The sequence below is a fragment of the Lagenorhynchus albirostris genome, chromosome 13 (assembly GCF_949774975.1).
Source record: "Lagenorhynchus albirostris chromosome 13, mLagAlb1.1, whole genome shotgun sequence".
Taxonomy (NCBI): Eukaryota; Metazoa; Chordata; class Mammalia; order Artiodactyla; family Delphinidae; genus Lagenorhynchus; species Lagenorhynchus albirostris.
In genome coordinates this window covers 30,557,865-30,585,744 of record NC_083107.1, presented here as the reverse complement: position 1 = coordinate 30,585,744, position 27,880 = coordinate 30,557,865, and the positions used below count along the sequence as shown (strand labels likewise).

Below are 27,880 nucleotides of genomic sequence, written 5' to 3'. Positions count from 1 at the left end.
TTCTCTGAAGAAAGGGTATATTTTATTAATCCTCAAGTTCCTAAGCAGATTAATAATAAAAGCTTAGTATATATATCAACAAGTCCAACTGCTGGGCCCAAAGAAAACTCAAATTAATTTAAGGTGAGTTTGCTTCTTTTTCATCTGATTCATCATCCATAACCTAAAACAAAAGAACAAAGAGAATTTAAGAATTAAGGATTAGAAATTGCTATTTTCCTGATTTTAATATTACTTGCTTACCTGAAATACTCTAATCTATAACAATGCGTGTCAATCCAATAAGAATAAATCTACCAACAGCCCCCAAAGCACAAGGTTTGCATCATAACCTGATATTCTAAAAACATAAAAGCAAATTGAATATTAGCAAATTAATTAAAACACTGGTGTCTTTTCCTTGTCCCAAAGGAGGCTTCCAATAGCAGAGTCTCAGCTGGACAGAGAAGACTATAATGATAACTGGTATTTCCTAGCTGTATGACTAATATATATAACTGACATTCCTGCTTTTTTTTCCAAAAGCACCTTATTTCCTTAAATATATTCTAGGGAGCTATACCAAATTGTTACTGTAAAAATATATATTAGAAAAACGAATCACTAAAAGAGGTAAAGAAACAAAATATCATACTAGCAACTAATTATTTTGGTCTTACTGACATAAACGTTCATTTTAAACCTTAGAAGTATGTGAAGATTTTCATTTCAAGTAAGTTAAGAAAGATACTAATGAATACTTGAAGAAAAAAAAGAACAGATTAGTATCTTTTCATGAGTTAATATATTACTCAGATACTAAAAACCAACTCCTTTGGAAAGGAAAAGAGTTATATAAACCTAAGACTATTTTTTCTCCTCACCATATCTACTATAATTATATGCCAATTCAGGTTTATAATCCAACTGCCAATTCATCACCCACCCTGGACAAGTGAATAAAAACCTTCCTTTGTCAATCGACCAAAGTGTTAACTACTGTAATTTAAAAAAAAGGCATGTAGAGAGGCTTCCCTGGTGATGCAGTGGTTAAAAATCCGCCTGCCAATGCAGGGGACATGGGTTCGAGCCCTGGTCCGGGAAGATCCCACATGCCGTGGAGCAACTAAGCCCGTGCGCCACAACTATTGAGCCTGCACTCCAGAGCCCATGCTCTGCAGCAAGAGAAGCCACCGCAATGAGAAGCCCACACACCACAACGAAGAGAAGCCCCGCTCACCGCAACTAGAGAAAGCCTGTGCACAGCGAAGAAGACCCAATGCACCCAAAAATAAATAAATTTATTTTAAAAAAGGCATATAGAGGATAATGGAACAAAAATTAATTTTAAAAAATCCAGATGAATCTGGCTCTGATCTGAAACAATCAATGGAAAAACAATTCCCTCATAGTTTCTTCTGGGTTCAGTAAAAAATGGATATTTACTTCCAAGGAACTGATATTTTTATATCTAATCTCAGCAGCACCCAATCCAAAAAATTTTGTCAATCAACTTCTATTTTAGGAAAAAATATTATTTGGAATGTTTCTAAATATTTAATACAAACTATGTAAACAACATTTACAATACACAAGGCTAAGTGTTGAAGAACACAAAGACCTAGATACGATTACAAACCTCTCAAGGAGATTAACCGTGAACAGAAAACTGAAACAGAAACACAGAAGCTTTGCACAGAAGTACAGCTTAATTCCAAGTGAAAGACTGATAAGAATTTCAGAGAGGAGACGGCATGTATTGTACCAAAAGGACAGGTCTAAATACTACCCAGAGATGAGTGAGTCTCACAGGAGCTGAGAGGAGATGATGCCCTCTCCTTAAAGGCACAGAATTACCTGAAGAGTTTTTTCAAATTTCTAATTTCCACACGCTCTTTCCTTACTTGATAATCTCTCTCCATAAGGCCATGCCTCTTGTTTGAGAATTACTGCAGTGAACGTCACTATCACTGCTGAGAAAGTACTGTACTATATTCCTTAGATACCTTGGGGCGCAAAAAATGTTGACATCAGGCTATAGATAAAGCTCTATTACTCTACTCAGTAGTCTGTTTACTGTACAACAAAGTATGATTTCTTGATGAGCTTCCTGCCTGCACATTTAAGAACAAGAAGTGTTTAAATACGAAGTAGTGGAGCTCTTCCACTAAAGACTTCTAAACCTCATCTATAAAATTTCATCATGTTTTGAATCCCCTTTTCATAACTTTTCTAGAGCAGCAGTATGCCCTCTGAGTCTCAGTTTCCCATGTACAAAATGGAAATGAGTTACTTAGTATTAATACACTGTGTCATTAGAAGATAAATGAGGTAATACTTGTAAAAACGCTGGGCACATAGTAGGTAATTCATAATACTAAACTTAATTCTTAAATAAGGAGCCTGCAAGTCTGATAAAATGGTAACACAACGATATAACCCTGGAAGAAAATGTCAGGTCATGAATTTCTTTTCTTTTTAAAAAATTCATTTTAATATTAAATCTAAACTGTCATACAATATTGGCATACCTGTTCTACACCTTCTACTTCTGGAATATAAAACTGCAGCATGTTCTGAATTCCATTTTTCAGAGTAATGATTGAACTGGGGCAGCTGGTACAAGAACCTTGGAGTTTCAGCTGCACAATGCCATCTTCAAAGCCTTTATAGATTACATCTCCTCCATCTTCCTGCACAGTTGGCCTGCAGCCATAGAATATTTGTGATATATTTAAAATAATAGAAGTTTTTGTCAAAAAAATTTAATAAAACTTAGAGCTTAGATTTTCTATTAATAAATGCACAGTTAGAGCTACTTTTATAATCAAGAACAGTAACTGTAGCTAGTCTCATTTGTAATTTTTTTAACTTTCAGATAAAATGCCAAAATTCATTCATACAAATACTTTATCTGCTTATTACATTTTAATCTTGCTTATTAATAATCTTTCTTAAGCATTTAAGATTTCAAATTTCCTAAAAATTATACTGATTACCTAAGATATACTCATTCACTTCTTTTAAGTGAACAGAGTGAGACTGACATGTGCTGGCTTTTTTTTTTCTAGTTAAACTTTTCATTGAAATATAAATACAGTAAAATGCATAAATCATGTATGATCAGTTCAGTGAATTTTCACAAAGTGAACATACATTTGTTCTAGACCAAGAAACAGACACTACAACCCCAAAAGTCACCCTGTTCTTCCTTCTAATCACTCCTCCCAACCAATGGTAACCATTATCCTCCCTGCTATCACCCCTGATTAATTCTGCCTATTTTTTAACTTTATAATTTATAACTATAAATTCCGTTTAGAAAACACGAAGTATTAACTCTTTTTTAATCTGGCTTCTTTTGCTCTTTGTGAGATTCATCCACATTGTGGCATATAGTAATAGTTCATTCAATCTCACTGCTGCACAGTATTCCATTAAGTGAATACGCCAGAATTTATCCATTCTATTGCTGATGGACATTTGGGTTAACAGCAGTTTTTTGCTTTTACAAATCGTGCAGCTGTGGAGATTCTTGCAAATGTCCTTTGGTATACATATATATTACAGCTGGGAATGTACCTGAGAGTAGAACTGCTCATCAAGAATACGCATATGTCCAGATTTAGCAGATACTGCCAAATAGTTTCCCAAAGTTATATAAACTTATATTCCCACCAGCAGTACATGAGAATTTCTGTTGCTCCACACATCCTTACCACCAATTGGTGCTGTCAATCTTAATAATTTTAACCATTCCAGTGGATCTGCAGTGGTATTTCATTGTAGTTTTAATTTGAATATTCATAATGACTAATGCGGATGAGCACTTTTTCATGTTTAGTGGTCATTTGGTTATTGTCTGTTGTGAATTATTACTCCAGTGTTTTTGTGAAGCGACTGCTCCAGTCTCTATTTGTTTGTCTTTTTCTTAACAACTTGTAAGAGATTTTAAATATATTCTGCCATATATATATAAATATCTTCTAATCTGTGCTTTGCTTCTTCACTGTAAATGATGCCTTTTGATGAAGAAGTCACAATTTTATTATAGTCCAATTTATGTCTTTCCCTTAGTTTGTCTTGTCTTGTCAAATAAAATTTGCCTACCCAAAGGTCATGCAGATATTCTATTTTGAATTTCCTTTGTGATTTCTTTGTTGACCATGGGTCTTTTTGAAGACCATTGTTTAGTTTTCAAATACATAGAGATTCTGTATATACCTTTTTGGAAATTGACATCTAGCTTAATCTCACTGTAGAAAACAATATTCTCAATGATTTCAATCCTTAAAATATGTTCAGCGTTAAGACTCAGAATACAGCTTCTTTTAGTAAATCTTCCATGTACACTTGAAGAAAATAAATATTTTGTTCTTGTTGGGTGCAATGTCCTATGTGTGTCAATTTAGTCAACTTTGTTAATCATGTGTATAACTCATATGTTATGAGAGTCATTTTATATGTTTGCTCTATTTGTTATTGAGAGAGATGTGTTGGTCTCCCATTATAATTGTGGATTATCTAATTCTCCTTTTAGTTCTCTCAAATAGTCTTCATTTATTTTGAAACTGTTATTAGATGCATACAAGTTTAAAATTGGTATATATTCCTCATAGAAATTACCCTTTTATTATTATGAAAGATTTCTCTTTATTGCTAGTAATGTCTTTAGCTATAAAGTATATTTTGTCTGATATCTGTATAACTACATCAGCTTTCTCTTATTCATTTTTTGCATGCTATATATTTCTCTATCTTTTTACTTTCAACCTTTCTGTGTCCTTATATTTAAGGTGTATACCTCTTACAAGCAGCATGTAGGTTTTTTTTTAATAGCCGATCTGACAATCTTATTTTGTTAATCAACCCACGTACATTAAAATATAACTACTAATATGTTTGGGTTTATAGTACCATCTTATTATTTATCATTTTGCATTACTTTGGATTAAACAAGTATTGTTTTTTATATTTATTTACTTATTTGGTTGCGCTGGGTCTTAGTTGTGGCAGGTAGGCTCCTTAGTTGCAGCTCGCAGGCTCCTTAGTTGTGGCAGGCGGGCTCCTTAGATGTGGCTCACCAGCTCCTTGTTTGCAGCTTGCTGGCTCCTTAGTTGTGGCACGTGAACTTTTAGTTGTGGCATGAGAACTCTTAGTTGCGGCACGCATGTGGGATCTAGTTCCCTGACCGGGGATCAAACCCAGGCCTCCTGATTTGGAAGTGTGGAGTCTTAACCACTGTGCCACCAGGGAAGTCCCCGTATTGTTTTTTATTATTCCATTTTCCCCCTCTATTGGCTTGGTTATACACAGTCTTTTACTGTTGATTTAGTGTTTATTACACAAGATGCCCATTTGATTTCTTAAACTCTAATATAAATTAGTACTTTTATCAATTCCCAGATAATGCCAAGAATGAAGAATACTTACTCTTTTTTTTATTATTTTTTTAAAAGATTTTTTGATGTAGACCATTTTTAAAGTCTTTATTGTATTTGTTACATTATTGCTTCTGTTTTATGTTTTGGTTTTTTTGGCCCTGAGGCATGTGGGATCTTAGCTTACTGATCAGGGATCGAACCCACACCCCCTGAATTGGAAGGCGAAGTCTTAACCACTGGACTGCCAGGGAAGTCCCAAAGAACACTTACTCTTATACTTATCACCACCTTTTATATCTTTGTCATGTATTTTTGTTTTTAGTAGGTTAACCCTTCTTTTAAAAAATTTGTTTCGGCTGCGCCAGGTCTTAGTTGTGGCACACAGGATCTTCGTTGTGGCATGCGGACTCCTTAGTTGCAGCATGCATGTGGGATCTAGTTCCCTGACCAGGGATCGAACCTCAGGCCCCCTGCATTGGGAGCTTGGAGTCCTACCCACTGGACCACCAGGGAAGTCCCCTTTGTCATGCATTTTAATTCCAGATATATTAAAAACCCTATAGGACATTGTGAGACCCTTTTTGCCATATATTCTACGTCTCTCATACTTTTTTGCTGTATTTTCCATTCTCTTTTCTGTGCTTCAGCTGGATATTTTCTATTGACTTATATTCCAGTACACTAATCTTCTCTCCAACAGTATCCAATGTGATGTTCAACTAACCTAATGAGTTCTTAAGTTTAGCTATTATATATTTTAGTTCCAGAATTACTTTTTCTTTTTTTATAGATTCCAGTTTTCTGATGAAATTCTTCATCTCACTTTCTATTTTCTCAATCATTTTATTCAGTTATTTTAAAGATCATGTCTGATAACTCTCACATCTAGGTTATCTATGGATTTGTTTTATTTTCTCTTGGTCCAGTTTCCAAATTCCATGCCTAGTAATTTTTGGACAATGAATGATGAACAATGTACATGAAAAACTGAAGTGACTCAGGATTACATTACATCAGAAAGGATTCACCCTATCTTTTGGCAGTAGCTCAACCTGCTGTGGAATTAGGTTCACTCAATACTGGACTACAGTTTTGTAAGGCTTGGTCTACCTCTGGTTTGTCCACTTTCAAGGGGATAGTCCTCTCGAGAGTCCGACTAAAAGCCTGGGTGTTCCTTGAGGCCCCACACTCCTTGACAGATCCTAAACTCCAATTTTTGTCACCACCCCCAGCACCATAAAACTGCCAAAACTCTGCTCAGCTTTTCAACTGCTTTTTGTTTGACTTCTTAGTCTCTTCCCCTCCATAGCTAAGAACAAGTAAGTGCCATGTGGGGAGAACTTCTGAGTATTAAGGCTTATTTTTTTCTTTTCTCTGGGATCTTGCCCTTTAAAGTCAAAGCTTCATTGGAAACCCAGAATTTTAGTTTTTGTCTTCCCATCTCTACAAATTGGCTGAAAGCAACATAGTTTCTCTGATTCTTAGCGACTGCCCTTTGCCCAGCTCCTCATATTCTAACCTCACATCAAGAATCAGCGAATGCCCCGAGGGAAGTTTCAATGTGCTTCCCTTCTCTACAGGACGTTATTTGCTTTGGCAGCTATCTAATACTGTCCAACAACAAAAAAATTTTTTTGTGTATTTTATCTAGCTTTTTTGGGAATTGTCAGCAGGACCATTGGTCTGCTACAAGCAAAAGTGGAACCCTATGGTTCTCTACTCATTTAAATTTATTCTTTTGGGGTAGCAGCCTGAAAAGAGGTGCTCCTCTCCTCACAATTCTCCCAAACACTGTTAAGCCATTTTTTTCTTACTAAGAAATTTGGTATTATAACAATATCAAACCCAAATGGTGACCATGAAAGATAAATTATTATGTCTAGACAGAGTGTTATAAATTGTGAGTGAATATAGAGAATGTACAGGCTTTAAATTCAATTGTCATGGTTACCTAATTTTGGTTTACATTAACTCATACTTATTTTGTTAACTCTACTACAACCTCAGAGACAAACCAAAAGTATACTGCTACAATGAAAATTGGCTCTGTAGTATTGATATATCTGATCTCAGGTAGAAAGATGAGCACATACCGTATTCTAGTATCTAACAATTCCTTAATCATTGCCACAACTTCATCATCATCTTCAGATCCTAGAAACAATTACGAATAAAACATATCAACAGTAGAAATTTTATATCCATGCAAGTACAAACATTAAAACAGAGTGATTTTAACTTAGGGGAAATGTAAAGGTCATTCATTTGATTATCTGAAGAAAAATTAAGGAGCAATGATCAACATTTGGTGATAAATGTGAATACTGAATAATCTGATCTACTAATTATGTTAGGATTTGAATTTTTTGGCCAATATATTTGTAAACTTTCATCCTTCTCAAGAATTGAAAAGTAGCAGAGAAAAGATATTGTCTGAATTTTGATGAAAACTTTGAGACAAAACAGCACACCTGCTTTGTAAGTTAAGTTATACTTTCAATTTCTCAATTTAGTGGTTTTCAAAATGACAATCATACTAAATACAGATGTAAGCCTTATGGAAACTCTAAAATGTTTTACAAATCTGAGCAAAAACTTGGTTTTTTCATTTTGTTTCATTTTTGTTTTTCTTTTACTTTGTAAGGTCGTATACCGATCTTCACGTATGCCTATTTTTATGGGTTTTTTATTTTTTTGAAAAATTTCTTTACCATTGGGAAAATTAAAATGCAGCTAATTCAAATTACACTGTGACAAACACTAGAGTTCTGGCAACAATATAAGTATCAACATATTAATATTAAATTATATCAACTTTGAATTTTTTAATAAAAGAAATAAAATATAATAAAGTTAAAATTCTCTTACATCAGCAAACCTACATTCCATTCCACACCATCACTTCCACAGGCAACCACTATCATGACTTTAGTGTCTATCCTTCGAGTACATGTTAACATTTACAAGTCTATATTTATACACACTATACACACTGTTCTATACCTTGTTTTATTTCTATTTAATATAACTAAAAGGTTTTTCCGTATCAGCATATAAAGATATGCCTCAATTTAAAAATTAGGTGCATAGGGCTTTCCTGGTGGCGCAGTGGTTGAGAGTTCGCCTGCCCATGCAGGGGACACGGGTTCACGCCCCAGTCCGGGAAGATCCCACATGCCGCGGAGCGACTAGGCCCGTGAGCCATGGCCGCTGAGCCTGCGCGTCTGGAGCCTGTGCTCCACAACGGGAGAGGCCACAACAGTGAGAGGCCCGCGTACCGCAAAAAAAAAAAAAAAAAAAAAAAAAAAAATAGGTGCATAGTAATTTTTGTATGGCTTTGTCTTCATTTGGCTAGTTTTTATATTATTTCAGTTGTTTCTAGTTTGCTATTTCTAACAATCCTGCAGTATACATGCTTACGTAAAGTATATATCGGTGTATTTTTGCATATATATCTAAGAGATAAATTCCTAGTTCTGCTGGACTTCCTTAGTGGCACAAAGAATCTGCCTGTCGATGCAGGGGACATGGGTTCGAGCGCTGGTCTGGTAAGATCCCACATGCCTTGGAGCAACTAAGCCCGTGGGCCACAACTACTGAGCCTGTGCTCTACAGCCTGCAAGCCACAACTACTAAGCCTGCGTGCCACAACTACTGAAGCCCGCACACCTAGAGCCCATGCCCCACAACAAGAGAAGCCACCGCAGTGAGAAGCCCACACACCACAAGGAAGAGTAGCCCCCGCTCACCACAACAAAGACCTAACGCAGCCAAAAATAAAATGTAAATAAATAAATAAATTTATATAAAAAAAAAGAAAGTACTCTTTATATAAAAAAAAATTCCTAGTGCTGGGTCAATAGGCTTGTGTATTTTTAAGTTTTGGTAGATGTCAAATGGCTCTCAAAACGTTATATCAATTTTACATACATGTCCATCAAGAACACATATAATTTAAAATTTGTATTATTATTTAAAATTTGCATAAATGGTATATATGTAAGAACATATAAATAAACTCTTCAGTTTTCCTTTGTCACTTAATATTTTTTATATCTTTCCACATTGATATCTCCTAATCAAGTTCACTCCTTTTAACTGCTAACGTATTTTAAAAATATTTCAATGAACATGTTTCCACATGGTGCCTTGTGTACATTTATCACTCATTTAGAATATATATTATCTAGAAGTGAAACTGATTCATTTAAAGGTGATTATACAAATGTTTGTGTGTGTGTAGATATACGTATACATACACACACACACACACACACACACACACACACACACAGAAAACAGTATCTGTACGATATTGGAGAAAGGAAAAATTTCATCAACAACAAATATAATAATCACAGCTAGCATTTGAGATCCACGTGACGTTACTCTTCCAAGTGCTTTACATACAATAACTTATTAAAACAATGTACACAAAACAGAAACCACAAAGGATAAGATGAAAATATGCGACTCCATTAAAAAGAAAAACTTCTGTGCTTGCTTCAGCAGCACAAATACTAAAACTGAAATGATACAGAGAAGATTAGCATGGTCCCTTCGCAAAGATGATACACAAATTTGTGAAACGTTCCATATTTTAAAATAAGAAAAAATTTCTTTCTTGTTTTCTTACATGGGACTTTTGTTTGTTTTTAGTTTTGGCTGTGTTGGGTCTTCGTTGCTGTGCGCAGGCTTTCTCTAGTTGCGGTGAGCGGGGGGCTACTCTTCGTTGCAGTGCGCAGGCTTCTCATTGTTGTGGCTTCTCTTGCTGTGGAGCACAGGCTCTAGGCACATGGGCTTCAGTAGCTGTTGCACGCGGGCTCTAGAGTGGAGGCTCAGTACTTGTGGCGTACAGGCTTAGTTGCTCCATGGCATGTGGGATCTTCCCAGGCCAGGGATCAAACCCATGTCCCCTGCCTTGGCAGGCGGATTCTTAACCACTGCGTCACCAGGTAAGCCCAAGAAAAAATTTCTCAATGACAAAAGACAACTTAAATATAGTGAAAATATAAGGCATAGTTAGGGAGAAGTTATTTGCTATGAATATGCTTAATTTATATATAGTATATTCAGGATTTATACTCAGAATATTTTTTAAAAACTTGCTAGGGCTTCCCTGGTGGCGCAGTGGTTAAGAATCCGCCTGCCAATGAGGGTTCAAGCCCTGGTCCGGGAAGATCCCACATGCCGCGGAGCAGCTAAGCCCGTGCGCCACAACTACTGAGCCTGTGCTCTAGAGCCCGTGAGACACAACTACTGAGCCCCCGTGCCACAGCTTCTGAAGGCCACGCCCCTAGAGCCCATGCTCTGTAACGAGAAGCCACCGCAGTGAGAAGCCCGCGCACCGCAACAAAGAGTGGCTCCTGCGCACCGCAACTAGAGAAAGCCCGCGCACAGCAACGAAGACCCAACGCGGCCAAATATAAACAAATAAATAAATAAATTTATTAAAAAAAACAACTTGCTAAAGCCAATACAAAAAAGACACATAATTCAATTTTTTAAAAAATCAGCAAAGTTGATGAACAGGAAATTTACTGAAAAGGAAAATATTGGCCAGTCATATGAATATTGGCCATATGTTTGTATATATGAAAACCTTCAGGCTCAATATTAATCAAGGAAATGCAATTAAAACAAGACACCATTTTACCCCTAACATATTGGTTAAAAAAAAAAAGTAAACACAAAGTGATGATGAAGATATAAGAAAGTTGAAATTCTTATACACTGCTAATTTGCATGTAAATTAGAACAATTTACGATACAGCAATTCTGCTTTTAGGAATATACTCTAAAAGTACCCTAAAGCAGGTTTCCACAAATGCACAAAGAGACTTGTACAAGAACACCCAATGCAGCAATGTTTGTAACAGAAATTAGCACATACAATTTACTTGGATATAAGTAAAGGAAAAAATTAATTAACTGTAATTTAGTCATATAATGGAATACTATGCAGCACTTAAAATAAATAAATGGGTGTATTTCAAAATATGTGAAAAAAGGAAAGTTGCATATAACACAAGTTATTTAAAGTTTAAGAACAAAAACCAATACTATAAATTCCCTGCAGAGACTTACATGTGTAGTAAAAGTTTAAAAACAAACTAAATTTACATACATTTCTGTAATAGAAAGGGAAAAGGGATGGGAGTTCTGGGTCTTTGGCTATGTCTTTAATATTTTATTTAGAAATGAGTCTAAAGCAATTAAGGTAGAGAGTTAACCTTTGTTAAATCTGAGAAGAGGGCAAATTGGTGAGCATTATAATACTATTTTCTATATGCTTGAAAATTTTTATAATTGAAAATTTTAGTTTTGTATAATATATTCAATTTATACACAAGTTTTATAAAATGATGGATGAAACAACTACACATGAAATTTTGTCCCCTCTGAGATTGGTTCCAGAGCTAAATATAGTATAATGATAAAAATCTGTAGTCCCATGACTTCTGAAATCAAGACAAATGTGAAGAAAATAGAACAGTTTAAAAAAAAAAGATAAATACTAATTACCCAACACATTACCTGCTTCTCCTGAAGGTGTTTCCTCAGTAACTAAAGGTAAGCCAGATGCAAAGAAATCCATAATTGTAGCATAGATATCTGGTTTCAGTAAATTCCAGTCTAACTCTTCATTTTCCTGTAAATATTTGAAGGAAAACGTTACATTCTCAACCAAGGGCAAAGACAAATACAAAACAATACCTTTAAGAATCTTTCCCTATATATATTCTATAGCACTCATTTCTGGAAAATATATGTCAGTTACTGTTCCTAAAGGAGCTGGCTTATAATGACTTTCAGAAGATACAATCTTAGAACGTCCCCCAATTCATTCATTCATCAAATAAGTGTGCTGTATGTACATGCCCTATAGAGGGGATACCAAAATGACTAAAAGATATTTTTTCATGAGGTGAAGAGAGTTAAAATACTGAATGGATTCTGTGTTTAAAGAGGGTAATAAAGAGACTTCCCATTCTTTTAATAAAATAGGATATAACTGCTTGATGAACTATACAGGATATTTCACGACTATTCAAAAAAATTCAACTTACGTATATTACTTAATAGTATTGAAGAAACCCAATGACATAACTGTTGAACCATAAGTATAACGTGTCTTATCTACGGCTATTGTACTAGAGGACTTGTGGACTGTCAACTAGACTGGTATCCGTAAGAAAGAATCCATAACTATTTCACTTCTAATTCTGGCCAACTAGTTGATTCCATTAAAAAAAAAGAGACAGATAGTACCCAAATAGTACTAACATCTAAAATGAGAAAGGCAGAATGTTTTAATTTTTTAAAGGAGAGCTCTTTAGGCGAAAAACTATTAGAGGCAGTCTAGATTCTCAGGAGGCTGTTAGCTAGGGTCTATGCTTAAATACTACTAAAAAGTACGTCTTCGTATACAAACGGGTCTATTTTTGTCACGGATTAAGAACCAATTTAGAGACAGTACACAGAAGGTAAAACAGGCACTACTACGAATACAAAAACAAAATTAGTGAGACGTCTTAGTGATTGGTAACGAGTACTATTTCTAGGTAACATTTTAATAAATTATTTGGAAGATGGATCAGAAGGCTACCTTAGAGCTTCAGTAAGTAGTGGGCTCTACTGAATAGGGAAATATTGGTATTAAAAGAAAATAAATATTATGAAGTTATCTGAATGAGAAAAAGGCAGCATATAAGCTGCAAATATACATTTAGGAAAAAAAAAAACCGATGCATAAAGAAGCCTGTGAATTATCAATTACAAGTTAGAAAGGGAAACAGGCAATCACTGAAGCTATCAGGTAAATGGGATAGTCCATGATGAGGAAGGTAATTGGAAGAAAGCACATCAATCTACCAGTCTATCTATTAAATATCAATGTGTGCCCTAACTTGGAATATTATTTATTGGTTATATCATTTCATTAAGAAAAAATAATGGAGCTGGAGAAATTTCAAAAAGGGTAACTAAATTACAAAGGGAAAGGGAAATAAAAGATGATTTACCAAAATTAAATCAAGAAAAAAAAACCCTTTGTAAGCTATAATCACGTTTTCATCCCCCCCCAAAAATTTATATAACATAGGCTATATGTAAAAGAAATAAAAACTTCTTAAAATACATAATTTCCTATTTGTAAAATGAAGACAAGAAAAACTAGTTATAAGAATTAAATTTTTAAAAAGTAAAAATAAAGGGCTTCCCTGGTGGCGCAGTGGTTGACAGTCTGCCTGCCGATGCAGGGGACACGGGTTCGTGTCCCAGTCTGGGAAGATCCCACATGCCGCGGAGCGGCTGGGCCCGTGAGCCATGGCCGCTGAGCCTGCGCGTCCGGAGCCTGTGCTCCGCAAGGGGAGAGGCCACAACAGTGAGAGGCCCGCGTACAGCAAAAAAAAAAAAAAAGTAAAAATAAAAACCACGGTAAATTAACTATACTTCAATTTAAAAATGGTTTAAAAAGAAGAATTAAATTAGATAATGTATGTAAAGCACTAGTGCCACATCAAACATGTTGGCAATGCTAGTCCTTTTTTCTCCTTCAAAAAACATCAAAGAAAGAAAATTGGGGGGGCTTCCCTGGTGGCGCAGTGGTTGAGAATCTGCCTGCCAATGCAGGAGACACGGGTTCGAGCCCTGGTCTGGGAAGGTCCCACATGCCGTGGAGCAACTAGGCCCGTGAGCCACAGCTACTGAGCCTGCGCGTCTGGAGCCCGTGCTCTGCAACAAGAGAGGCCGCGACAGTGAGAGGCCCGCACACCGCGATGAAGAGTAGCCCCCGCTCGCCGCAACTAGAGAAAGCCCTCGCACAGAAACGAAGACCCAACACAGCCAAAAATAAAAATAAAATAAAATAAAAAAAGAAGAAAAATTGAAGAATAACAAAGATAGGTCAAATGTCTATAAACAAGTAAAAACTAGAGATTGGTGAGCACACATTTGCTCACCACAATCCTACATTTGGGGGAAACCACTTGAAACCTGAAAATTCAATTTAGGAAATTTTACATCATTGTTTCCTTCTACAAAAATTTCTTTGAATGCATACTATGTGCTAAGCATTGTTGTAGGTGAGCTTAACAAGATGGACTATCTTTATCTTCATGGAGTTTACATTCTAGTGCCGGAAAGAGAGGTAATAAAAATAAACAATATCATTAAGAGATAAGTGTAATGAAGAAAATAAGGTAATAAGTGCCTGGGGGGAGTTCCCACTTTCAGTTATATGGTCAAGAAAGGGTTTTCTGAGAATTTAGAAAAAATAACACGTTAAACAACCAGGAAGAACATTTTATAATCCGGATATTTGTGTGAACAACCATAGCCACTGGGATTGCCAGCATGGAAGAAAATCCTAATTCTCCTCCTCATATAAACAGCTGCAAGAGAGTACTAGACTAGATGTAACATGTTGATAACTCAGTATGTCCCCTTTCGTGGTGCAGCAAGAACTCAAGAGTAATCCTTTCAAACTGCTTAAGAGGAGCTAACTGAATACTTTTGATTTTGATGCAAAATTGGGCAAGTGATTAAGTTCAGTGCATACATATCAATTACAAATGTAAAAGAATAAGTATAGTTCAAATTTATATGGTTCATTTCTCATTAATCTAGTAGACTTAAAAATGAAACAGTCTTTTCTAGCAAATATGACCTTAGATGTTGGATGGGTAGCATATTGAGCTCGATTTTTTGACATCAGGAGGTTATCCAAGTGTTGCAGGAGTACACAATCCACTGCTCTTGTCTGTGAAGCTCTGAAGTGTTACTGCAGGATGGTAGGCTGGCAGAATATGCCAGATGCCATTTTATAAACGCTCACTTTGGAAGGAGACGTAATCATTCTGTAGGCCAAATATATATATATATTTGATCATTTATTTGCTTCTCTTTTTACTCTATCAATGTAAATTAAGAATTAGTAAAAATTATACTTGGAAGCCTAAATTTTAGTCCTGCCAAGGTTGAGTCTTGGTCCTGCTGGAGGCCACCTATACAGTCTTGGACACTGCATTTAACTCTCTGAAGCTCAAGTTTTTCTCTTTTGAAAAATGAGGGATCTGGACTACAGTTAATTTCAACTTGAAAATTCTATTAAATAATTAACTTGAGAAATGTGAGAAGTAAAATTAATTGGAGATTTTTACTAACCGTATGTGTAGAACACATCAAGAATGGATATTCTGGAGAGGGGCACTGGACTCAGAAAAAACTAAAAGTATGTCACATCTTATTTTACATAATCCTATGCTTACCTTTGTGACAGTGATGAAATCGGGTCCAAAGAAGACACTTTTTACTCCTTCAATCCTAAATAACTGCCTGTGAAAAAATTTTAAAAAAGAGATAATAAAATGTTTTATTATGGAAAAGTCTACAACAGAAGTCCCCAACCTTTTTGGCACCAGGGACCAGTTTCGTGGAAGTCAATTTTTCCACAGACGGGGGGAAGGGGGTGGGAGATGGTTCCAGCAGTAATGCGAGTGATGGTGGGGAAGGTTCAGGTGGTAATGTGAGTGATGGGGAGCGATGGGGAACGGCAAGTGAAGCTTCCCTCGGTTGCCCACAGCTCACCTCCTGCTGTGCGGCCTGGTTCCTAACAGGCTGCGGACCCGGGGTTGGGAACCCCTGGTCTACAATATACATAAAAGTAGAGAGAAATGTAAAAGAACTTCCACACAGTCATCACCAGTTTTAACAATTAGCATATCATGGCCAATCTTGTTTCATCCTCTTACCCTACAATCCAGCGATCCCACTCCTAGTTATTTACCCAAGAGAAATGAAAATGGATGCTCCATAAAGACTTGCACGTGAATCACTTCTTTTTTGCGGTACGCGGGCCTCTCACTGTTGTGGCCTCTCCCGTTGCGGAGCACAGGCTCCGGATGCGCAGGCTCAGCGGCCATGGCTCACGGGCCCAGCCGCTCCGCGGCATGTGGGATCTTCCCGGGCCGGGGCATGAACCCGTGTCCCCTGCATCGGCAGGCGGACTCTCAACCACTGCACCACCAGGGAAGCCCTGAATCTCTTTTTTTAAATTTATTTATTTACTTTTGCCGCTTCGGGTCTTCGGTGCTGCACGCAGGTCCTCTAGAGTTGCAGTGAGCGGGGGCCACTCTTTACCACGGAGCTCAGGTTTCTCATTGCAGTGGCCTCTCCTGCCACGGAGCACGGGCTCTAGGCACGCGGGTTTCAGCACTTGTGGCATGCGGGCTCAGTAGTTGTGGCTCACAAGCGCTAGAGCGCAGGCTCAGTAGTTGTGGCACACAGCTTAGTTGCAGCGCGGCATGTGGGATCTTCCCAGACCCGAACCCGTGCCTCCTGCACTGGCAGGCGGATTCCTGACCACTGCACCACGAGGGAAGCCCTGCACATGAATCTTTACAGCAGCTTTATTTACAATACCAAAACCAAAAAAATCTGGAAATGTCCATCTACTGAGGAATGACTGAACAAACTGGGAATACCCATACAATGTAGTATTACTTGGCAATAAAGAGAAATGAACTATAGATCCACACAAGGACAAGAATGACTCTCAAAATCATTATACTAAATGAAAGAAGCCAAACACAAAAGACTATCTGGTTCCATTCATATGAAACTCTAGAAAAGGCAAAACTGTAGTGGTGTAAAGAATATCAATAGCTGCCAGAGTGACAGATGTGTTAACTAACCTTTCTGTGTAATCATTTCACAATGTATATGTATATCAAATCATCATGTTGTATACCTTAAACTTAAACAATACTTTATGTCAATTACATCTCACAGAAGCTGGAAAAAACGTTTTTTAATAAAAATTTAAAAATTAAAAGTCATTGCCATAAAAAAAGTTAGCAGGGTGTGGAGGTGAAGCAAGAAGAGACTGAAAGCAAAGGGAAATGAGGGATCTTTTACAGTGATAAAAATGCTTTATATTTTTATTTTCTTGGTGGTTACACAATTATATATACTTATCAAAACTCACTTAGAATTGGTGAATTTTATTGCACGTAAATTATACTTCAGTAAAGCTAATTTTTTAGAATCCTATGAGAGAATGAGGGGCAGATTATAATTTGAAAAAGTCCTTCAAGGAATTTTGAATTACAGCTTCCTTCCCCAGTCACTGACATATGTACCACACCTAGCAGACTCTCTAAAGCAGTTTCTTTTTTCCCAACCTTAGCAACAAAAGCTGACATACTCCAAAGAAGGTTACAGTTTCCTTTTCTTTGTCTACCAGTGCCAAGAATGCTATCAAAATTACGGCTTTGAAATTATTTAGGAATTTGTCTGAAACTACGTCATCTAAGTCTTTACACAACCACTTCGTGTTGAATTTGCAAGTGGCCACAAGATTTTTGGCTGCAGCTTATGATCCATAAACCAAAGCACAGACCTTTAAGTAGGACCCTTGATTAGCACTATCAGCAAAGCTTTTTTTTTTTCCCAAATGAAAGGACTGTGCAAAGGAATACACCTGATCTATGGTCCATATCATGGAGACTGCTTTAGGAAAGAGTTCACAGGTTCTGTCCCTAAAAGAAAGAAAAAGCGGAAACAGGAGTTTCAAACATTAGTAGACATGCTTTGTTATTTAGGTTACTCTCCTTGGGACAATTTCAACTTGTCAATGTCCAAAATAAAATATGAAAACACTATCCCAAATGTAGTCTAACTTTGTTCAGAGTACAAAGACTATTACCTCTCTTAGGCTGGACACTAGGACTCTGTTAAAGTTCGACTGACTTTTTTAAGCATTGCATCATATCCAACATGACTAACTGAAAGGTCAGGTTCTTCTATCCCATAATTGTGCTATTCATTTAAAAAATTTAAACACACGGCTTAATATTTATTTCTGTTGGACTTTTATCTTATTTGCTTTAAGCCTAATAAAACTTTCAAAAATGTCTCTGAATTTTGCTATCCAACAGATAAGCAAATCCTCTCATCTGAAAAACTGATAATTATATCTTTATTAATGTTGCTGATTTTAAAAAAGTCCTGAATAAACATGCCAACTACAGGGATTCAGAGCCCTTTTACATGTCCCCGAAGACAGGTTTACCCTCTGCTTACATTTCTTTGTCTTGTCTACAAGGACAGGAAGAAACATGTCAAATGCCTCCCTGAAGTAAGATACATTACTCTTTATTCATTCATTCAACTAGTATTTGAATACTTGCTGAGTAGCAGACACTGTACTAAGCACTACGGATACAACAACAAGCAGAACAGACTGGTTTCCATCCTCATGAAGCTTACGTTCTACCTTACAGTAAAAACATTCTCTGCTAAACAACAAAAACAAGGCTGACTGAAGATAATAAATTCTGTAAACCGGAGAAATGGGGATTTTTGCCAGCTGAACATGTGACAGAAATAATCTCCAACTAATCTGTAACTGAATCAGTTTGGGCTTTTTTATTTTTACATTTTTTAAAATACAAAATATGTGAGTTTGTACGTGATGTAAACATTTCAAACTATACATAGAGAGTGAAAATGCCTCTTGACCACCCTCCCCAAATCCACTGTTATCAGTTTTGTGTACATTCTTCCAGACCTCTTTATCAGTGCATTTTTGTTGTTTTGTGTTTTTTGTTTTCATACACATAATAATCATAATGTATTCATTGTTCTGCAACTTGCTTTCTTCAATAACAAGTATGTCTTAGAGGTCATTCAGTAAATATGAGTCCGCCTCATCCTTTTTATTGTTTTATTGTTTGTCCATGCAGACTATGGACGAACAAAGTTTATCTAACTCTTCCTACCGATGAATATTTAGGTTGTTTTCTAACTTATTACCATTACCAACAAGGCTACAATGAACATATTTGCACACTCCTTATGTATATATGTGGCTGTTCTCTAAGGTAGTGTTTTTCAGAACCACCAGTGAGTCGTAAAATCAATTATATAGTGACCACGATTTTATCTAATAAAATAAAACAGAACAGAACAGAATAATATAAAAAGCACAAGAAAGGAAATGTAAGACTGCTTTAGGGACTTCCCTGGTGGCGCAGTGGTTAAGAATCCGCCTGCCAATGCAGGAACACAGGTTTGATCCCTGGTCCGGGAAGATCCCACATGCTGTGGAGCAACTAAGCCAGTGTGCTACAACTACTGAGCCTGCGTTCTAGAGTCTGCAAGCCACAACTACTGAGTCCGCGTGCCACAACTACTGAAGCCTGCGCGCCTAGAGCCTGTGCTCTGCAATAAGAGAAGCCACCACAATAAGAAGCCTGTGCACCGCAAAAAAGAGTAGCCCCACTCGCCGTAACTAGCGAAAGCCCGCGTGCAGCAACGAAGACCCAATGCAGACAAAAACAAATAAATAAAAAATAAATTTATAGGGCTTCCCTGGTGGCACAGTGGTTGAGAGTCCGCCTGCCGATGCAGGGGACACGGGTTCGTGCCCCGGAGCGGCTGGGCCCGTGAGCCATGGTCGCTGAGCCTGCGTGTCCGGAGCCTGTGCTCCGCAACAGGAGAGGCCACAACAGTGAGAGGCCCATGTATCGCAAAAAAAGATATATAATAAATAAATAAATAAATTTATTAAAAAAAGAATGTTTTATACCTTATAAAGGCGAAAATTGCCCCATCAAACACTTGTTTCATAGCTATATATACATACGTATATGTACATATTTAGGTATATCTGTGTATGTATATGTGTGTATGTATATAGCGAGTCATAATATAAGATGTTTAATAGCTGATTCACTTTGTTATAAAGCAGAAACTAACACACCATTGTAAAGCAATTATACTCCAATAGAGATGTTAAAAAAAAGTTTATTACTGTGGCTTGTATTAAAAAGTATAAAAAACAAATGCTCTAAGATATATTCCAAGAAGTGGTATGTTTAGGTCGAAGGAAATGTGCATATTTATTAATTAGAAACTTTAAAAACGATTCCTGAGATAAGCATATTCCTGGTTCCCCTAAATGAGACACATTAAATGGCTGTATGTATACAGAAATAGTTATCTAAGTTTTATTTTCCCAATATCCTTGGCAATCAGTATCAGTCTTAGGTTACCAAAAATTTCAGTTGATGTGATTGACCTAACATTTCTTATTATAAATAACTTCTCTAGCTATCAGTTAAAAAGGGGTTTTATAATTTTATTGTTTGTGCTTTATCATTAGACATACATTTAATATGTCTTTAGTGAATTTAAAAGCTGTCACCACTGAATGTAAATTGGTGCAGCCACTGTGGAAAACGGTATGGAGGTTCCTTAAAAAACTAAAAATAGAGCTATCATATGATCCAACAATCCCACTCCTGGGTATATATCCAGAAAAAATGAAAACTCTAATTCCAAAAGATACACACACCCCAGTATTCACAGCAGCACTATTTACAATAGCCAAGTAATGGAAATAACCCAAGTGCCCATCAACAGACAACTGACTTAAGAAGATGTGGTAACATGTACAATGGAATACTACTTAGTCATTAAAAAGAATGAAATAATGACATTTACAGCAACACGGATGGACCTAGAGAATATTATACTTAATGAAGTAAGTCAAACAGAGAAAGACAAATACTGTATGATATCACTTATATGTGGAAACTAAAAAATAATGCAAATAAATCTATATACAAAACAGAAGCAGACTCAAAGACACAGAAAACAAACTTACGGTTACCAAAGGGGAAAGAGAGGGAGGGACAAATTAGGAGTATGGGATTAACAGATAAGGACTACCTAAAATAGATAAGCAACAAGGATCTACTACATAGCACAGGGAATTATATTCCGTATCTTTTAATAACTATAATAGAATATAATCTGGAAAGAAAAATAACTGAATCACTTTGCCATCCACCTCAAGCTAACACAATACTGCAAATCAACTATACTTCAATAAAAAATAAATAAAAATAAAAACTGTCACCACTCACTAGTTTATTAAAAAATCATGCCACATCTATAACTATTATCATTTATAGTTCTGAGAGGAATATTTTAGAAACTATTCCATTTTGAAACATCTAGAAATCCAGCTATCCTTGAGAATAAAATGATCATGTTATTATTGTTTTCTAAAAACAGGGTTTTAAAGATTTAGAATGGATATCTGCCTCATTTTTTTTTTTTGCCACATGGCACGTGGGATCTTAGTTCCCCAACCAGGGCTCGAACCCACACCTCCTGCATTGGAAGCGTGGTGTTTTAACCACGGGACCACCAGTTAAGTCCTGCCATATTATCATTTTGATAGATTTTTTAAAAGGAAAAATATAAATTCTTATTTAGTCATGCTGCAGATCTCTTAAGTACATCCCTTTTCAGGAGAAGGGTTTCCTAATATCAACTCTTATTTTTCTTTCTCTCTCACCTGAAAAGAAAATAATCTCTATACTGAAAAGATGCAATGCACATAAAAGTAAAATAGCTAAAAAAGGCTACCTTAACCCCCGAAGTCAGTTATTTATGTTTCTTGGTAAAAGCAAATTAAAAATAGTACTATACCTAGCCAGAGGGGAGCGAAATGCTGTAGCTGATGTAGGAAAATCCATGGTCCTTGTCTCAAGAACTGGTTTTCCTGGAATAAACTTTAAACTGTTGGGATTTGGGGTATCTTGTGTTTGAATAAACATGTATCTCACTAAAAGAGAAAAAAGAAAGAATGTTATTCTAGAAAAAAAATGTTAACAAGTTTATGGACTATGAAGTGCTCATTTTCAGAGAACCAAAAGAAATACAGAAAATTAGAAAAAAAGAATATAAAGCTTTATTGCCCAAGCTTACAGAATAAGAATTGTTAAGCAACAAATTTATCAAAATATTTAGGATAACTTCACTGAATTTTATATTAATACTGATTATTTAGATAGTTTTGTTACTCAACAGATTCTAGCAATATCCTACACGTAAGTAGGAAGGCATATCATAATTCAGGAGTCTTAGATGGATTCTATTTGGTAACTCAATACCAAATTAGCTATAATAATAAATCATCATCACTTTCCAAAGTGCTAACATTTTTTAAAATAAATATATTTATAATAACAACAAATGATATTTATTTTATGCTTACTTATTACAGAGACAGGGCTGAGTGCTTTATATATATTTAAGCCTTTAACAATCCTATGAAGAATGTATTATTGTTCCCATTTTACAAACGAAGAAACTGAGGCTTAGAGATAAGTAACTTGTTAAGTCACTAAGAGTTAAGTAACTTGTCCAAAGGTATAGAATTAGTGACATTATAAATTATCATGTAGGTAGGAATCTATGTGAATTACTTTCTAGAATATTTTAAAACTATCATTAGAGGGCTTCCCTGGTGGCGCAGTGGTTGAGAGTCCGCCTGCCGACGCAGGGGACACGGGTTTGTGCCCCGGAGCAGCTGGGCCCGTGAGCCATGGCCGCTAAGCCTGCGCATCCGGAGCCTGTGCTCCGCAACGGGAGAGGCCACAACAGTGAGAGGCCCGCGTACCGCAAAAAAATAAATAAATAAAATTTTAAAAGAAAATTATCTTTAGAGATTCTTTTCTTCTCTGTTCCTTCTAGGGCCATGATCAGATTGAGAATAAAAGAATCTTTAATTTCCTACCTTGCTATTATGATAACAGCTCATAGGACAAAAAGATAATACTGAGGTTTTAACAGTTTAAAACTATTAAACAGGCTCTGGTTACTTATTATGAAAATAAACCTTCTGACTTAAAAAAAACAAACAAATAGCACCACCCAATTCTCTTCTTAGAGCAGTATATGGAAATAAGTTAATTTATTGAGTAATTATCATGTGCTGGGCATGGTGCTAAGCACTTTATGTGAATTATATCATTTAATCTTTACATCCTGCCAAGGAGGCACTGTTTTTATCCTAATTTATAAATGAGGAAACTAAAGCTCAAAGTCACTCGGCTAGTTAAGTGACAGAGTCAGGATTCAAGCCTGGCCAATTTTCCAGCACTGACTTGTTTAACCACTGTGCATACTACCACTCCGTAAGTATTAGTGCCAAGCATAAAAGAAAAATATACTTAAGATCAGTCTTTCTATCCTATCATAATCCTCATATCACATATCTTAAGAAAGAGTAAAATATCAAAAAACAACAGTTTTATTTTAAATTAGAAAGAGATTAAATTTGGCAAAACATATGGTTGGTATAAAAATGCTTTTCTTAACTGTTAAAAGAGAAGATTCTAATTTGACAGCTGAGATTGTTTTTGCACCTCGCCATGCAGTTCCAGCTAACTGATATTGAGTCATTTCCTTGGTAAAGTAGAAATTGAAACTAAACTCCCATACGTTTTGCTTAAGTCACTGTCCTGTAAAGATATTAGTTGGTGACTTGGTGACCAGGCAAATCCTAAAAAAGAAAAAAATGAAAAATGATAACCTCAGTGTTGAAGTACTTGATTTAAAATATTTATACTTCCAACCAATAAATTCCTCTGACAATCTGCACTACAAGGGAACAATTTTTCAGATGGAACATTATATAAAGTGCTGCCGCCACTTTCTGTAAATATACAGAAAACAAGGTTCTTTTAACCCTGGCTCTGACCAATCATCTCTGTGGCCTTTCTTAATAATTTATTGGTAACCAAAATCTCTGTACATATTAGACACTCCACCAATATTTGAAGAATTAAATCTGGCTTTATTCTACTCAGTCCATTTGTATAAAACTATACGTGCAGAAAGAAAAATTTTTAGAATCACTTGAAGAACTATAAATGTAAAAAATTATTTAAGCGAGTATAATCTACATATGTCTGAAATAGAAAATACGATAATATATGATATCACTACATAAATTTTAACAATGAACAAAGGTACTTCAAAAAAAGTAATTTGACTAGGTATTAACAAAATCATTCCAGTCATAGCCTAAACTGGGTTAAATTAGGTATTTCAAAAATGACTCTCAGATCCATCATCCAGAAAGATCCTCTGAAAGTGTCATAATGGTTACAACAGGAGAGAAAGACTCTTGTAAAATAATCTTTCCTATTATGCTTGGTATAATAGGTAACAGATAAAAAGGTAGGCATAAGCTCCCCCTCAAATATAAATTAATGGTGCTTGAAGTCAATATCAAAGACTAAAATCAGCAGGTTTCCAATTTGAAAAGCCTAGATGACCACATAATTCAGTTCTACAAAATTTAAAAGTCTAATTAAAGTAGCTTAAGATGCTGAGTTGCTCAATATTTATGCCTAAATTCTTCTGTGACTCAAGGAGACAGGAACTGGCACTCCTGTTCTTGCCCCAGGATACAGAAGAGGTAAGGTCTCTACCCTGATCCAACTCATGGCATTAGCCAGAGTTAGCCACCTTCCAGAGTAGCATGGCCACAAGGAGGAGTTCAAGGTAGTGATGGAAATGGAGATGGGCCAAGAGCTGAATCCCAATTCTTACAGCTCCATAAGCACATATAGGTAGGCATTCACAGACAGACAGACACACATACACGCACCCTCCCCCGACAAGGTTCCCTAACCACGTGACAGTGGTCATATTGCAAAAATTTTCAAATCCTATCTTCATACTTATTTCCAATATTAAAGAAAATAAAAGCATGTAACATCAACAAGACTGTCAACAAAACCATAGTGATTAATGTTGACAAAAAAAGAAAAACTACATTCAAAGTACTATGTCCTAAGGCCTGGGTGAAAGCTAGAAACTTACTGATTTTAGAGGTATTCTTATCAAAATAAAGAGGGCAATAGCTTAAAATACATATGATTCTTTGAAACACAAACCCATTTGTAACTTCTTTCTATATTTTTGTTTCAGAAATCATTTATTGAGCAACTCTTATGTTCCAGAAGATGTGTTACACAAGAAACTGAGATTTCATAGAAGTACTGGACACTGTATTCAGGATTCTTGAAATTTAAGGTCAAATGATATGTGTAAGCAAATAATTATAGCAAAGTGTAATTTATGGCAGAAAAAAATGTTATATTCTTTTTATAGGCATCTGAATAGAAAATTTACAAATTCTCATTGTTCATGACCCACAAAATTTCATTCAGGCAGTTTGCTCTAAAAGAGATGAAATTTTACCTGTGTTACATGAGGTTGCAGGGAGTGGGAAAAGTGGTCTCCAGACAAACTGATGCAGAGGCTGTTTCTTAATGGTATATGGATTCATCATATGACAGAATCTACATTTAAAAACAAATAAAAATGACATTTTAAGAGATAATCTCTTAAGCTCAAGTTTCTACTTCTCATATATAAAACAACCATAATGAAAATAATAACAAAGATGAATTTTCATTTTCCATCCACATTATTTCCACTCCCTCACACAAGCAATATCTACAAACAATTTAAAAACAAGAGCTCAAGGGGAGATTTACAGCCTTTATAACTGAGTGTATATAGAATATACAATACCTGGTGTAAAGAAACAGAAATGCATCTACATTAGTGATTTATAACCTGGAGTTCCAGACTCTTAGGTATGCATGAAGGAGGCAAAGAGCTACAACTGTTTTTCCCATTTTAGATTTAAAAACAACTAAGTGATAGAGTCACATGGTTCAAAATTCAAAGGGAAGAAAAATACAGTGAAAAGTCTTCCTCCTTTTCTGTCTCTACCACCATGTTTCCATGGAAAGACACAACCTATGCTATTTGTTTTGAAAGGCATTTCAATACCTCCAAAAGTCTAATTGAAAATATACTATTCTCCACCAAACTGCTAAAGAAGTCAACAGTCTATACGTGCTTTCTGACTGGAAACATATTGATGCTGCTTTGTAACTTTGGTTATTTTACTCTGAATATAATCAGAATGAAATAACCAAAGTTACAAAACTTCCGAAGTGTTGACTAGCTTTTTTTTTTTTTTCATGGATTTGACTAATTAAAAACAAAGGGAGAAGGGAAAACCAAATACTACTAGAAAAGTAAACAAAAGGAGATGTTACTAGTGAAAAATTTTAGAAATCTGACGCAAGTTACATGAAAACGCAGTTTACTTTAAAATACTATTGCCATGCATTCCAATTTTCATTTCACAGGAGTCACTGAGGAATTTTAAGCATATTTATGATCACTTTTTGTTTTTTACGTTTCTCTGATTATTTTCAACCTGCAAACTCATAAAGAGGAGGGACTGTCTTCATTGCTGTCCCTAGCCACTAGCATGATGACCTACCTCAGCTCCTCATTTCTAAAATGAAGTTAATATTCACCGCTAACTCATAAAGACTGGGGCAAACACGGATCCAGATAGTCCTTGTAAAGTGCTTACAACAGTGCTAGGCCATGTACCATGTGTTCAATAAATGTTAGCTACCGCTATTATTAGTATGCGATAGGTGCCCAACAATGATTCATTAAATGGAATTCAGGTTTGGGGTGAAAGCATTTTTATCTATAGCACACTGCCTAAATCTTGGATACCTTGCAATATGGAAGTACACCGAGGACGGAACTACACCTGGAATACGGAAATTTCCTTTCAGCCCACGGAAAAGGCAGAATGGAGATGGGTTTTTGTATATTCTGACGGAGGTGGGTTTACAGTAATAAAATAGTAAAGGTGAGTTACATTATTCCAGGAAGACACCTACTCAAAAATAAGAGAGGGAGACAGGAGGTGACTAACAAAAAATCCTTCTGCAAACCTAATTATTTTAGGAAACGCATTTCAACTTCAAGAGCATCATTAGCACTAAAACCCCTGACAAACACTCAGGAGGTCAACCCTTGTTAGGCCCTCTTCTCCTTTTGTTCCATAAGAGAAACCAGGGTACAACAACCTACTGAACGTCCTCAGTGCCTTTCACCTAACCAGTGTTAACAGATGTCCCTGGGAAGCCAAACGCAAAGACAGGGCAAATGGAAAGAGGAAAGACAAGGGAACGGAGTGGGTTTGGTGGGTGGGGCGCGGAAATCTGGAGTTCCAGCACTTAGATGCTGTGTGACTTCAGAAAGGTCACGTTCCCCTTCTAGGTAGGCCTCACTAAGAAAATGAGTGACATTCTGACGTTCTGATTTTGTGTTTAAAAGGCAGAGCGAATGCACGGGGTGGAGCGGCTGGAGGGGCCCCGATTTAAAAACAGCTCCTCTGTGGGGTCCCTACAGCCGGTCTCTGAGAGTCTCCCCACCACAGGGACTCAGGCACCGGGTCTCGGAGCCTGGGACAAGGCCGGCAGGGCCCGCCAGAACCGGGTCGCAGAGCTGCCTCACCGAGAGCTGCCCACCGCAGGGTTTAAACCCCCAACTTCGGCGATGGGGGTGGACCCAAAGGCAAGGTCAGGGGCACTTCTCCCCACCTGGTGTAAGAGAGGGCGGGCGCGGAGGCGACCGCTCTGCTGGCTAAGCCCAGCGGTACCGCTATACGCAGCCCCGGGCTCACCACTTACCGCCTCCGCAGCCCAGCGGCAGCCGCCGCAGCTCCCCAGCCCAGGAGGGCCGCCGCCGCCATCTTGGTCCGAGTGCGCAGGTGTGGGATAGGCCGCTCCACTCCCCCACAGCCTTCGCAGCGGCGCTCA

General features: G+C 36.7%; 1 protein-coding gene and 1 non-coding gene across 7 annotated transcripts; one reads left to right on the top strand and one right to left on the bottom strand.

Moving 5' to 3' along the window:
• On the bottom strand, window positions 1-27,877 carry NFU1 (NFU1 iron-sulfur cluster scaffold). Of its 6 annotated transcripts, none has more exons than XM_060168596.1 (9): window positions 27,752-27,767; window positions 25,437-25,537; window positions 23,544-23,727; window positions 21,870-22,005; window positions 15,635-15,701; window positions 11,901-12,015; window positions 7,457-7,517; window positions 2,511-2,685; window positions 1-163 (listed from the first exon to the last, which is right to left on the bottom strand). In XM_060168596.1, exons 3-9 carry the CDS (start codon window positions 23,596-23,598, stop codon window positions 119-121), a joined length of 654 nt encoding a protein of 217 aa, XP_060024579.1. In that variant the 5' UTR covers window positions 23,599-23,727; window positions 25,437-25,537; window positions 27,752-27,767; the 3' UTR covers window positions 1-118. The 6 variants fall into 6 exon arrangements, with proteins under 6 accessions (XP_060024579.1, XP_060024580.1, XP_060024577.1 ...); XM_060168597.1 differs by having other exon boundaries at window positions 23,591-23,727; window positions 27,752-27,766; XM_060168594.1 differs by lacking the exon at window positions 23,544-23,727 and having other exon boundaries at window positions 27,752-27,877.
• LOC132532026 (U6 spliceosomal RNA) lies at window positions 9,860-9,966 on the top strand. Its single transcript, XR_009544287.1, has one exon. It is a non-coding gene; the product is annotated as a U6 spliceosomal RNA (small nuclear RNA).
• Window positions 27,878-27,880: the final 3 nt, after the last annotated feature.